At 41.3% G+C, this 14,230-nt stretch overlaps 1 protein-coding gene across 2 annotated transcripts in view; it reads left to right on the top strand.

Annotated features, from left to right (window-relative positions):
* Positions 1-14,230, top strand: part of svep1 (sushi, von Willebrand factor type A, EGF and pentraxin domain containing 1) — a 108,160-nt gene that overhangs the window by 26,430 nt on the left and 67,500 nt on the right. For both annotated transcript variants that reach the window (XM_084923976.1, XM_084923978.1), the window contains exons 2-3: positions 10,355-10,610; positions 12,012-12,188. In XM_084923976.1, the coding sequence (XP_084780102.1) occupies positions 10,355-10,610; positions 12,012-12,188 (433 nt within the window). The remainder of the gene's footprint in view (positions 1-10,354; positions 10,611-12,011; positions 12,189-14,230) is intronic.

Below are 14,230 nucleotides of genomic sequence, written 5' to 3'. Positions count from 1 at the left end.
TTCTCAATCTGTCAAATATTTTTTCGTCTCATTTCAGCTTGAATGTAATATTTTAAGATCTTATCTTAGGTTTCAAAAGAAAACTTGTTTGGCTAATAAATGAGCCTGTACAATATCTGAAATCTGTATCAGGGATCAAGTGCAAGTTTCGAGGCGCGAGAGTCCTCCACAGGTTTTTCCATTGGGAACATAGTCTTTGTTTATGTTTCTGACCTAGTTAATTCACTCATATAGGTCGAATATAGCTAATATTTTATGTAAATCTTAGACATCCCCTACAATCTCATCTGCATATCAAGCAACCTCACCTGACCTTCATATCCCACACAATACTTCACGATTAAGTCAAAAAATGTGATCACATTTTGCCTCATACTCGTCGCCATCAACCCCTCCCTGAGCCTGCTGAAGGTTCCTTCCTGTTAAAAGGGTTTTTCTTTCCCAATGTCACCAAGTGCATGCTCAAAAGTGGTCGTTCGAATTTAGTGTCTTCATCTTAAAATATAAAGCACCTTGAGACGACTATTGCTTTGTTGCTGCTTTTTTTTCCAGTGTAACATAGTGTCGTAATGTATTTAAAAAAGACTTTGTGGAAATACATCAGCGCTTCTTTTTCTCCCAGTTGCTCAGAGCAGCCTGTCACTGTGTGCGTTCGTTCTCAAATGAGAACATGGGATGAGTAATTTAGAGAGAAGATGCAATTTCTATGCTGCAACAATTTAATTTCAGTTTAACTTTCAGAAAAGATCACTCATCAATCATTATGCCTTAAGTGGAGGTTCTCAAAACCACAAAGAGTGTTTTTGAAGTTACATGAGGATTGCATAGATGATTGTTAACCTGTCTGGGGTGTAGTTGGCAAAAAAATTTAGGGCTAGAAAACTATTCATAGAAGAGGAGAGCCATTACAGGAAATTGCTCCCAATTTGGCAACCAGTGACATACTTACCAGTACCTAATAATTTAAAAGTCTTCACCAAAGTCTGCCTATGTGAGAGGATTTGTAAGCAAACTCAGTTTGACTAAGAAGTACAGCGCCATCCGAAGTGTTGGCCAAGAGAGAGTGTGGACAGTTAGTTAATTACCAGACACAGTAGGCTGGACAGCTGTGTGTGTTAGCTTGATGGCTTCTGTCACAACACCATTCATCAAACTCAACAACTCAACCAGGAACAACAAGAGAGAGAGAGGGAGAGACACAGAGAGAAGGAGAGAAGCTATTTCAACAATGTGATGTCAAGGCGAAAGGCTATCTTGGCTGGCAAATGAGAAGCTTTTTCAATTATCTGACAACTAGCCTCAGTGTTGCTCTTTCAGAAAAGGCTCAGCGAGGCAGTGATTGTGATCCAATCACACACCCCAGAGAAACAGTTTGCTCCTCATAATAGTCTTTGTGTTGTCAAAATAAATCATTAATCTTGTTATTTGGACTTTTGGAGATTTCTTGTAACCTCTCTTGGGAGAAATGGGTAGCAAAAGAATAAATCAGTGAAGACAAATTATCCTGTCTAGTTTAACAATAACAGGAAAACTACCAGAAATGCAGAAGATAAAATATATGTTAGAAATAGTTTGGATCTGGAAAAGGATGGGACATCCTGCACATGCTTCACTATTACAACTAATTTTCTGATCATCATAACAAAAGAAAGAAAATAGAATATTCCTGCTTCAAGCTGGTGTTTGGAAGCATTTGTATTCAGTTCCTGTGCTGTTTTACAGGTGACATACGAACACAGACTGTGCAGTGTTGTTTATTTCTGCTGTCATTTCTACAGTGTGATAGGATTCCTTCATTGTATGGCTTTCAATTTGTTTACTTTTGTATACTTTACATACCTCTAAATTTGTCTTGAGCAACCCCTCATTTTCTTGTATTTTGCTTCCAAGGAGCCACACTTTCTTCTAAATTTGAAAAGTTGTTTTGAACAATAGTTTTTTAAGGTTTTTTGAAAGCCTTTCAAAGTTTTTCTTTGGGCATTGGCTGCTTTTTCACAAGCAGAGCCCCATTAAGTTATAGTAAAAAGGGAACTGTAGAAGAAAGCGGAGCATATAGCAGCATACAGGATGACTCAGTGTTACCTGTTACCAGGTCTTCCTATGAGCTTTTTCTAAAACTGAAAATTTTAAGCCTTACAAACTTGAATTTTAAAAGTAGAGAGGGTGCCTATATCCCAGGCCCAAACTGGGAGCTGGATCCTTTGGAGAGAGGCGTGACAGCTCAAGGCTCTGCCTCCCATTCTACTTTTAAATAGACAAAACATTAAAAATTATACAAAAATCAATAGCTGTGTTAACATTAAACTGTGAATATATCAGTGCAGACTATCTCCCAAAGCAGAACATACATTTTTAATCTGCATATCACAGGAAACATTTTTCACATTTTATCTAGAAAGTTCTGATAGCCTGTCGTCACAATTCATTGAAGAGCATGAACCCTTTAAAAACCTTCTACTTGAACTACTTTAACCCAAAGTACAGCTTTTTTTTTTTAAACAGCACTTCAGAGGAAAGATATTTTTGGAAGCCTTTAGCTTTCCTTCACTCCACAGCCACAAGTTTCTAATGCTCCACAGAGCATTAGAAACTTGATTTAGCACGTGATAATAACCTCACACTGGCAACAAAATGAAATTAGATTTATGAGGCAGATTGCTCTGAGGCAACTTTCAGGTCTCTGCAAGTCATTTAACGGACAAATTGAAAGGTAGAAAACTTTATTTAAGAACATTTAGAAATGTTGAGTGTAAATATACTTGATTTGCAATTCATGCTGTGGGCCAAAAATCCATTTCTATGGGCATGAGCAGCTGGTTGGCGCGTGTGGAAACCAATCTGATGAAAATGAGTTCTGTGGAATAAAGTCACTGAAACAGAGATGATGGGGCATGAAACAATGTGTGAGAGGCTTGGAAAAATGACTTCAAATCTGTTGGAGCTGCAGGAGATCCAAAAAAGTGGAGTACGTGTGCTCTCAAGTCAAAACATTTCAGGAGTCATTTGCCTCAAAAATGAGACCCAACCACAGGTAGGAGTTAAGACATTTACTTTAAGTAAATCTGCTATGGTTTTGTATATCTGTGAAGCTTTTTTGCTAACAGAAACAACACTGCTAAAGAATCAGTGATTCAACCAAGAAAAAAAATCAAATAAGTAAGTGACCTAGTTTTTCTGAAATATCCAAAGTATGTGTCCCTGAAATGTTGCTCAGTAACACCAACATTGAGTCTGGTGTCTGTGATTGTCCCTAAATGTGTGCATGTTGTCCTGTTGGGCTCCTACAGAAATGTTGTTGTTATTCTTACCACCAAAGCCAAGAGCAGATAGCCTGTCAAAACAAGCCCTCCAACTTCCGACTGATGGGGAGACAGCTTTCCGAACGGATGCAGTTGGGTTGCTTGTTTTTGTCCTCTGTGGAATGCCTGCAAATAAAGTTTTTGTTTCTGGAACGTGGATCTCAGAGAAGTAAAAAAACTGTGGCGGATTATAACAACAGCTTTCACTATTCAACTTTATCAGCCAGTATATTTGAGTGAGCACATACTCAAGTGCACATTTCCAAGTGGTGCCCGCTGCTGCGAATGCAGAAAGAATCATTAACCAGCTTTACTCAGAACCAGGTGGGTTCAGGCTCTGATCAAAGTTATGGGATGGGGCTGATGGGATGACAGCAGCATGGTGGTGGTACAGGGGTCCTCATTTGAATTCAGGATAGCTGCCATGCATTTATAAAGCTTTGATTAACAGCTGTGGTACCTTGGCACTGTCGTTAGCCCCTCAAGGTGTGGAAATGTTTTGTAGTCACTTCTGCCAAATGCAATGAGGTGCCTGCTTTTGAAGTTCTAATCATACAAGCATCTGCTCAGGTTTTATTTCCTCTGCAGGTTTCCATCTTTGAAAATGAGTGTGTTTAAACTGCACTGCAGTAACATCCCATTCATATCATTGTGATCATACTCATACTCTGCTTTATCAATCATACCATATATCCATCCAATCATTTATATATCCATTGTCTGCCGCTTATCCCACCTCCTCCAGCTCTTCTCGGGACGGCATTGAGATGGTACCAAGGCATAATCTCTCCAGCACACCCTGGGTTTGCTGCAGGGCCTACACCTAGTAGGACATGCATGAAACACCTCATCTAGCACACACCCAGGAGGCTTCCTGGTCAGATGCCTGAAGGACCTTGGTTGCCTTCAGTATAGAGGAGTAGCAGCTCTGTGAGTCCCTCCTGACTAATGTCTGGCCATCTTATCCAATCTCAAAGGGAGAAGCACCCTACAAGATAAACATCATTCTGCTTTCAGTAGAACGCAGAATAAATTCTGCAGTATCCTCAACGCGTGCAGCAGAGCAACGAATACAGTTTCTAGAAAACAGGTCCTGCTGGATGGTATTTCTGCATGTACAGTGTGTCTAAGAGACAATACATTTTTCCTGTACATAAAAAAAAAAAAAAAAAAATCATCAACTCCACATATGGGCTGCTCATCTCACTCTTCCTTCTTGCCAGAGTTTGAGGCGTTGCTGGAGAGGAGATGGATTCATGGCTCTTACAACTAATCCCTCAAGGCCTGCTGGTCCCTTCACTATCACAGATGCTTTGACAGATAACACTGGCCCCAAACCAGATACTGAAGTGTATCTGGTTTGGGTGTATCAGCTGTCCCACTGCTGCCTGCTTATTATCTCCTCTCTGGAGCTACGCCGGCCACCATTGAAGGCTCTGCCAGAGTGTAATTGAATAAATGCACAGGGTGTACAACACAGAGAAACCTCTAGCTGACATATAGCTGTCCAGAGTTCCTCTGAACAGCCCATGAAGCATGAGATGATTGCTCCAGTAGATTATGTGATACTATAAATCCCCATCCAGTGCGTTTGACTGTGCTTATTTACGATGTGCCGTCATGGTGTCGGGTCAGAGTTGCAGCCCCGGGTGGTTTGCCCCTTTTTTTCACGGCTAATCAATGTTAAGTTCAAGAGTTTACTGAAATAAAATCACATTTTTAATAGAGCTGGTGGAATTTTTTTTAATATTTAGATTCAGCACAGTTAAGAGTGTAAGCACAATGATGTCATCTCGTTGTTTTATGTAGGTTATTACATGGATTAAGAAAGAACAACATTTTAAAAACTTTAAGCACGACTTGGATTTGCCTGGACTTTTACAGCTTGCTGGCTAAGTCTCAAACACATGTTACTCTTTGAAGCTTAAAATCTACTTTTTTCATCTTTCTTTCTCTCCCCCCTCGGTTATTAGAGAATGACTGCTTTATTATTATATTTTTTTCCCGTGCTCTATCAGGGGAAATTAATTTTTCTGAGCAAAAACAGCTGCAGTCTATATCTATTATGACTATATTATCAAGCAGAACTGCATTTTATACCTGTGCACACAAAAACCTGCTTTATTTAGCAGCTGTTGATTAGTAGCACATGCATTTGTTCCTATTCATGAAATACCATTGTGCATCATTACCTGCTGCCCTCTCTGCTTTATGCCTTGAATGATAAGATGCATGCTGAGAGTAACTATAAAGGGCAGTGCCTTCCCACACTCGGGCTCCTGCGGTCGCCTTTATGTTAATACCCTGACCTAAACTATGTGGAGGGTATTATTAGTGGGTATGCATGCATATGCTCCATTTGGTGGCATCTCCACAGTCACTAACACCAGCCACTGACTCAAAGCGAAAGCAGAAACCCCGCTGTAGTGTTAGCAGACAGCTAATAAAAGACATTAAAAAAGAAATACAGCTAACAGTGCTCACTAATCCACACCAGCTTCTTCATTTGTTTTGACACGAAGAGTCTTGAAATGTTAACATTTGGATTCACACAACACCCTGCTAACACCTGGTAGGAGCCAGGGGGGGGGTGACGGGCTTGCCAGTGTGCACTGACAGCTGGGAGTGGGCGTAGCCGGCCTCTCCGGACTGAGAACCAGAGCAAGCAGCTGGATTTTTGAGAATCAGAGAACGTAACCTCTCTCTCTCTCATCTATTCTCTCTCCATCTTCCTTTTCTTCCCCTTTAGCTCCACGGGCTCTGTAATTACTCTGCTCCTGCTAGAGCTGCTTGAAGTTGAGCCAATTAGACAATAAAGAGCAGAGCTTACTCTCCTGCTCCTCGGCGGTCACACCCTTGCGTGTCTCGTCTCTCTTCATCTCTCGTATTTTACAATCTGTCATGTTTAGATCTCATGTTCTGTTTGGATTCGGGATACAGAAGAATATCCTCTTAACACGCTTTTCTTTGTTTCCTTTCCATCTTCGTCTTCGTTAAAAAATTCTTCATGATATGCCCTTTTTGCCTTTGCGTAAGTGTGTAAGTGGATATCTGTCCTTCTGACTTCATCTTGGCTCGTTGTGCTTCTTTTATTCGTTGGTTCTTCTCTACCTTGTTGTTGCGACTGCTTTTTCTTTTTATCCAACCTCCACTTACAACTTAACAAGACACTTTGAGCTTGGCCTCCACAGCAAAGTGTTGGATTTTCGTTCTGTGCTCTCGAGAAAATAAAGATATGTTTCTCTAACTTTAATGTCCTGTCTAATTGCATGTGCTGGATTGTAAACGGTGGCTAAAGTTAGTTTGTAAACTGGAGCTGGTGTCTGGGGCGGACACAGCAACTCGGTCTGTGTTGCCCACTGTTCCCTGGCGGTTTTAGACCACTGGCAAGCAGCTGCATAGTCTGTAGGAGAAATAATTACAATTGTAGACTTTCTCCTTTTTTTTTTGGTCCCTTCTCCCCATCCTGCTCTCATTGCCTGTCCTGCTGATGTAGGGTTTTTAGGAACCTTGGTATTGAGGGCTGTTGTTAGTGGTCTTGTGTGACGTTCTTCGTTATTCAATTTAGTCATGTGACAAGAGCTGCAGCTATATTGGTCGCATGCTGGCATGCACAGCAATGAGTGGGACGTGTGTATTTGAATGGTGAACATGTACAGTAACAGCATGACTCTATTAAGTCCGGCTCAAGTTTGTCTCACTTGTCAACTTAAACTTCTCGGACTATAAGTGTGACATCTTGGGAAATTTACTTTCTTGGAGAGAGTTAGATGAGAACTCTGATACTGCTCTCACGTCTTCTGGTAGGTTAGCTTACCATTAAGACAAGATCTCAATGGTGACTACTCTGTTGGCTCTACCTAGAGGCAGAAAAGTATCTTATTACCACCTATAGCGTTCATTTACATCGATAAAAACTGTGTCACATATGTTTCAGACTATTGACCGAGAACAGTTATCATCTCATTACAAGACCAGAGCAAGTTAATCCTCCGGTCCCAAAAAATATTTTGAAATACATATACTGGATAACAACAGCTCTCTAATTCCAAAAAGTTGATTCTGTTCATCTGGATGTAGCGCTTTTAGTGGAAGAAACGTTCCGTCACTCATCCAAGTGACTTCTCCAGTCTCAGCTGACAGCTCTCACATTTTTGGGGGTCTACAGCATAATGCCAAAACACCTCTTCATAATGTGTCTGGAGAATGGAAAATATCCAGTGAGAAGCAGTTCCCTGGGAGAAAATGCCTTGTTGATGTCAGATATCAGAGGAGAATGGCTAGACTTGTCAAGAAGCGCTGTGTGGCAGGCAGGAGTTGGACCCAAAATGCAGGCTCTCAGACACAAGGTTTAAACTCAAAAAACTCAGCTTTATTTGCTAGCAGGGGAAAAGCATACAAAACAAAACTACACTGGGAAATCTAAGTTCATAAGCAAACACGGGGAGAGAGTAACACACAGCAATGAGGGACGATGAGAAACACAGGGCTTAAATACACTGGGGAATAACAAGGGAATGAGACACAGAAGGAGAGCACAGCTGGGGGAAATCAGATCTGACAAGACAAGGAAGCAAAGCAGGATACACTCCCATGAGGCACAGACCTTCAAAGTAAAACAGGAAGTATAACACTGAGATGCGGACTAGACACGGTGGAGACAGAGACACTAAGAAACACAGAGACATAAACCATAAGGCATAGAACTGAAAGAACCAAGAGGCTAGAGATGATAAATAATACACAGAGGGAAATACTAGGCACAGAATACAAGAAACTAGACTTAAGGGAGTAACTAAAGACCAACAATGAGAATATAATTTACAATACAAAGTGACAAAAAGCACAGGAAACTCAAAACACTTCAGTCAAAAACCCAGGACCCTGACAAGACTGCTTCGAGCTGATAGGAAGGCAACAGTAACTTAAATAACTATTTGTTAGAGCCAAGTTATGCATAATCTCTGAACACACAACATGTCAAACCTTAAAGCCCACCCCAGTGCCACTCCTGTCAGGTCAGAACAGAAAACGACTTGCAAAGGTTCATTAAAACTGGACAGAAAAACACCGGGAAGATATATAATCTCAAACGGGCTTCTTGAACATGGCAGTGAGTTCACTGTCATCCAATTACCAGATCTCAGTTCAACAGAGCATCTTTGGGCTTTGGTGGAAGGGGAGATTTGCATCATGGATGTTCAGCAGACAAATCTGCAGCAACTGTGTGATTAGGGCTGGGTGATATGGCCTAAAATCCATATCACAGTATAATTTGAAGCATGTGCGGTAACGATATATATCGTGATATATTCTTTTCTTCTTTATAAGTATTTTACACACTATAATGCACACTTAAAATCCTTTAATTTTCACAAAAATCGACAGTGTGCCTTATGTATGAATTCTGGTTGTGCTTACTGACCTCAAACATATTTTATGTGGTACACGGCACTCAAAAATCTGTCAAAAATGTTTTAGTACGACTTTGGTAAGCTATGAAGCTGCACCGCTTGATGGATTAGGGAAGCATTACGGCTGCCGTAGTCAGGAGCCTCGCGGAGTACTTTGGGTCCAAAACTCCATCTGCTTCAGGTCCCAAAGTCAAACGGACATTGCGGCATCACTGAGAGTCCAAAACTGTCTAAATTCTTTCATCCTTAATAAAATGATCAGTGTTGCTGCTTTACCAGGTGTAACAATTAAGTTTAACATCCATGCATCCATGAAAACAGAATTTATTAAATTCAACGGAGTTAGAAGTTAGCAGGAAGTTAGCTCGCTAGTTTCCACCTAAACATGATATAGCATGTTCTGACTGGGAGATATCTGAAAAAATTAAAAAGTACAGCTCTGCTATCACTTCCAACATAAATAAAGACAGAAAACTAAGCAGTGACGTTTGTAGGGTTACTGAAGTTGGCCTGCCTAGTATATAATGATGTCCTACGTGATCGCTAGCAAAACAGCTACGTTAGCATAACATTAGCACAGTGAAGCTGAAGGATGAACGCTAACTTTTTTCCACTCGATAAAAGTTAACGTGAGGGTTTCTGGTGGTTAGGGACAAATGCAATTGCATAGCAGGATGCTATACACGGACCAAACTTCAGTCAGGAGAACAACTGAGATAATCCATCCACAATAGGAGGTTAGTCATTAATATACTGCAACAACATGGGAATAGAGCAGCTGCGAGAGAATTTGGCATTAATGAATCAATGGTAGGGAAGTAGAGGAAGCGCAGTTTTTGGCTTTCCTCATATTCCAAAAGTGCTTTGTCTCTTTACTATTACTGTCGCCCAGCATAATTTGCAGATGATGTTGTTTGCAGCCGCTGCAATGCTTTTGACCAAAACAGGCACAGCTTGATGATGACACCATCAACATGCACTATCGCGGTAGAGCGGTATAGTAAAAATCTCTACCGTTGGCCATATACCGTTTATACCGCCCACCCCTATGTGTGATGCTGTTAAAATGGACCAAAATCTCTGAATGGACCAAAATCTTGCAGCAGTCTCGAGGCAAATAAAAAAGGGGGTCCAACCCCATACTAGTAAGGTGTACCTAATAAAGTATCTGTGCATGTCTGCTTGGACATTGGAGCTCTGTAGGTGATCTATGTTGGTTTGCAACAGCATCCTTTTGGTCTTGTGGCTTCTGGCTTGTTGATGCGTGATCAGTTTGGGATTGTGGCAATTAGCAGGGCGGATCAACACAATAAACTTTTTATTATGTTCCTTGAATCATTTGTAAACAATTTGCAGGATGCATTGTCCATCTGGGAGGGCCCGCTGTCAGTGAATGACACTGACGTGGCTGTTTGTGTCAAATTAACATCCACATGAATGCCAGGACCAAATGCGTCCCAGTGGAGCACTAGATTTTACTGGCTTGTCAGTTAATGTTTTAGCTGATCAGTGTAACGCCCTTATGTGTGCACTTTTGTTCTTTTGGACTTTTACTGAGCAGCTTTACTGATTCTTTAAAAAGAATATTGAGCTAAGTTCAACTTTATTTATTCATGTGATCTATGTCTTTTTCTCCAACAGCAAATCCTTCGACACTCCCGCAGTAATGCCACCAAGGTGATTTTCCTCATCACTGACGGCTACTCTAACGGTGGAGACCCTCGGCCTGTGGCGGCGGCTCTGAGGGAACGCGGCGTTGAGATCTTCACTTTGGGCATCTGGCAGGGTAACATCAGGGAGCTCCACGACATGGCCTCTCAGCCCAAAGACCAGCACTGCTACCTGGTGCACAACTTTGCCGAGTTTGAGGCCCTGGCTCGTCGAGCTCTGCACGAAGGTAAGGAGTGACAGAGAAAGGTTCCAGATTTCCAGTGATTATTAAAAGAAACATCTGCAATCTCATGTCAAAGCTTTAGTTAAACATGTATCAAATCTCCCCTCTTTCCCACTTAACCCGTTTGGTTTTCCAGGGGTGAGTTACATCATGCTTGATGTTATTCTTAATAATAAAAGTTCAGGCTATGCCAGCTTCTTTGAAGCCTGAGTGTATCCAATGTCACCATTTGACCCGTAGCAATATTTCTGTACTAGTGCTTTCACCCCCTTAAGTTTCTGTGCTTCTTTCAAAGTAAGCAGATAATATTTTACATTAAATCTGACAACATGCATTTCACATGATAACTTCTGTTTTGTGCTGCCAGCAGCCATTAGCCCTCACTTCTAAGCAGATTAGACGCAGCAACGCTCTTTTTCCCACACTTGAAGGGAAATTCCCCACTGTTCAGTGAAAATAGGGATCCAGTCATGGTTTTAAAACTTAAAATCTCACCATAAAATATCACAGACGAGTGCAGCGCTGAGTGCAGAGCGAGCTGTAAATCACGCACATGCTTACGCGGGCTCTAAGCGACCACGTCCGCATACACAGTGGCTGAAATTCCAGATGAGGCTGCAGTAGTATAAGCGCTGGTGAGATGGGATAAGGCTACGAGAATGAAAGCCAACCCACACCGTACTATCAGCTCAGCCTCCGGTCTGTCTCTCACCCTCTGTCTTGAAGTCTGGCCCCTCTGCCAACAGCAGTCTCAAAGCACAAAGACAGGTTTCGCATGGCCCTGTGGCTCTGTCAGCCATCCAGCAGTTGCAATAAAAACAAAACAAATAAGGCAGCAGGTTAATTTCTAGAAGTAAAATTAAATTTGACATTTAGCCTTGGTCACACCATTAAAGACAGTTTTTCCCCCCTTGGCTCAGGCAGTAATGCCACAGCTCCCATTTCATTTTGGGCTTTCCTTTGCGAGTTCTAGTGGAGTTTATGCAAGAAAGATGATTTGGCAGGCTTTAAAAGTCGGTTGTACCTTTGTGGCTCACAAGTGGTGCCTGTTTTGATTCATTCTGTCTGCATTTCTGTGGTTAAGATGTCTGTTTGTCTCTGTCTGACAGATGTGTTGTAGCGCACACAAGAACAAAAAAATAAAGCAAAGCTTTATTTCATCTTGCAGTTGTTGAAGAGTGTGTTTTTCTTTACGACTTCATACAAAAATAAAGTTGCTGAAGGTTAAATGGTGCCAGAAGATTCCCCATTTTTCACATATTTTGGTCGTCTGCACCAATCGCCCCGTCAGACTTCCTTAATGATGGTGTTTTACCCAGCATTTAACTCGACACTTGAAAATGTCTTATTCTCAGGCGGTGTAATTGAAACCTGTGCTTCTCTGCGCTTGCTTGCTTCCCTCAGACCTCCCTACGGGCAGCTACATCCAGGAGGATCTGTCACGCTGCGCTTCTTTGTGTGAAGCGGGCAAGGATTGCTGCGACCTGATGGCCAGCTGCAAGTGCGGCACACACACCGGGCAGTACGACTGCATCTGTGAGAAGGGATACTACGGCAAGGGTCTGCAGCACGAGTGCACAGGTAGGGCAGATTATATCTGCTTAATATTGGCTGTGATGATCTATGAATTTTCTGTAAGGCCCAAGACACTAATGCTGACTAATCCTTCTTAAAAATGTCACATGTAGCAGATGTGAGATAAACTGCTTGTGACCTACGCAGCTGGGTTTTTACGCAGAGCAATTTGTGCACAGATTATGTTGTTCACATTGTGAAAGAACACCTCATGTGTTATGTTAACACCTAAGATCAAAGTTCAAAGCTTTTCGCTAGTAAAACGAATCCTCCCTGCTTTCGAAATTGACATGTGGAGCTCCTTTTTGGTTTCTTACCCCCACCACATTACGATCGCAGCCTCAGGTTGCTCCTGAGCTCTCCGGGGGTGGATGTTAAATAAGCAGCCTGTCTACTTAACGCAGTGTAAGCTTTCCGCAAGACAGATCGCTATCACCAAACCTAGTTTATGTGATATAGCGGTGGAGAACTGTTAGTAATGTTTGTGTGTTCTCAGGACCCCAATTATCCTTCACTCACCTTTGACTCCTACACTCCCAGAAGGGGAGTCCTGCTCCCACCTTCACTTTCCACCTTTAATCACACCTCGTCCAAGGTTTTCTTTACTCTTTACATGCACCAGATACACTGCTGTTTTTTTAAAATGAACTGCCTTTTTTCTGTGACTCTTACTGCTCCAACTTGCACGTATGTTTTGTGCGTGTCCATTTGAGGACAAAAAAGAATCTGTGTCATCTGTTGCCAGAGTGCTCTGCCTTTTACCCTCAAGTTTCTTACTACTGGTTAGTAGAAAGTCAGGCCTCTGGGATCTATTATTTGTCTTTTGTGTTTGTGTGATGCAGACATAAACATGTCCAGGCATATTTTAATGAGGTGCAAACACACATTGATTTATCTCTTGGGCTGTGATCCATTAAATCCATAAGCTACATGTTTCATTAAAAGCTGTAATAATGTAAGAACTGTTTGTGTCGAAGACCAGCTGCAGACGGGTTAAAGTGCACAGCTGAAGTGGTGATGTTGGAGAGCTTTCTCTTTTTGTCTTTTGTTCTTCTGAACACAAACATTTACCTTTCCTATCACCTTTCCTGGAATTTCTTAGAGCCGAATTTCCAATCTCTGAGTGTTTTTTTGACGTAATATGATTTAATCCACCCCATGTTGTGTTAATCTCCAAAGAACAGAAAACAAAGGAGGCATGTTTAATATTCCTCTTTTGGGTTTTCACACTATAGTCAAAGAATCCTAAACATGGGAGTAAAGATGGTTGTAGTGTGAAAAAAAAATGTCTTAAAGCATTATTTTGGACAAATGGGACAAATTTTTTTCTGCAGATTTGGTCAGTTTTAGGTTCTGTAGATGGTTAATATTAACGTTAACTCAAAATTTCTAAATAAAGATGGGCAAAGAGTGGAAAGACTCATGTTTGGAAGGACTGTTTGAGGACAATCTGGGAATCAATCAACTTTTCTGCTGACTTAACTTCTGGGGAAAGGGCAGATTTTTTAGGCTTCCAGTAAACGCAACAGATATCCAGTTAGCTGATATCATTATTCCAGTTCAAAACTTCACGTTTGTTGCTCTGGTCATTGTTTACATTCTCTTTTTTTTTCTTTTTTCTTTTTTTGTACACATGGACTTGTTTACCAACCGTGATTGGTAAACAGAAGTTGGATTAGAGGTCAAAACCACAAAGTCTTGCTTACAGATTCTGCGTATTGTGTGTAGATCTTTGTTAAGATAAGAGACTCTTACGATCAGAAACATTTGAAATCATCTCTCGGATTAGATTATGAAATTGAAGATATCAGAGAGATTCATATCTAACAGTTCCCAGACATAAATAATAAATACATCCTTGCTGAACAGAAATGTTGAGGCAGCAGCTCTGCATGTGTTAAATCAGCTTTTAATTCTTGGAACAAGCCCGACTGCAGAATTGATAAAAACTTTGTGGCAGTTCATTAATTTTCGGCCTAACACGCTGCAGACAATCATGTTAAAACACTGGCCAGCGGCTTGTGTAATGACACATTAATTTGTCTTCC

This window comes from Perissodus microlepis, chromosome 3 (genome assembly GCF_051167445.1).
Source record: "Perissodus microlepis isolate ML-2025 ecotype Zambia chromosome 3, ASM5116744v1, whole genome shotgun sequence".
Classification (NCBI taxonomy): Eukaryota; Metazoa; Chordata; class Actinopteri; order Cichliformes; family Cichlidae; genus Perissodus; species Perissodus microlepis.
Note: the sequence above shows the minus strand (reverse complement) of the source record. Positions and strands in the feature narration are given on the sequence as shown.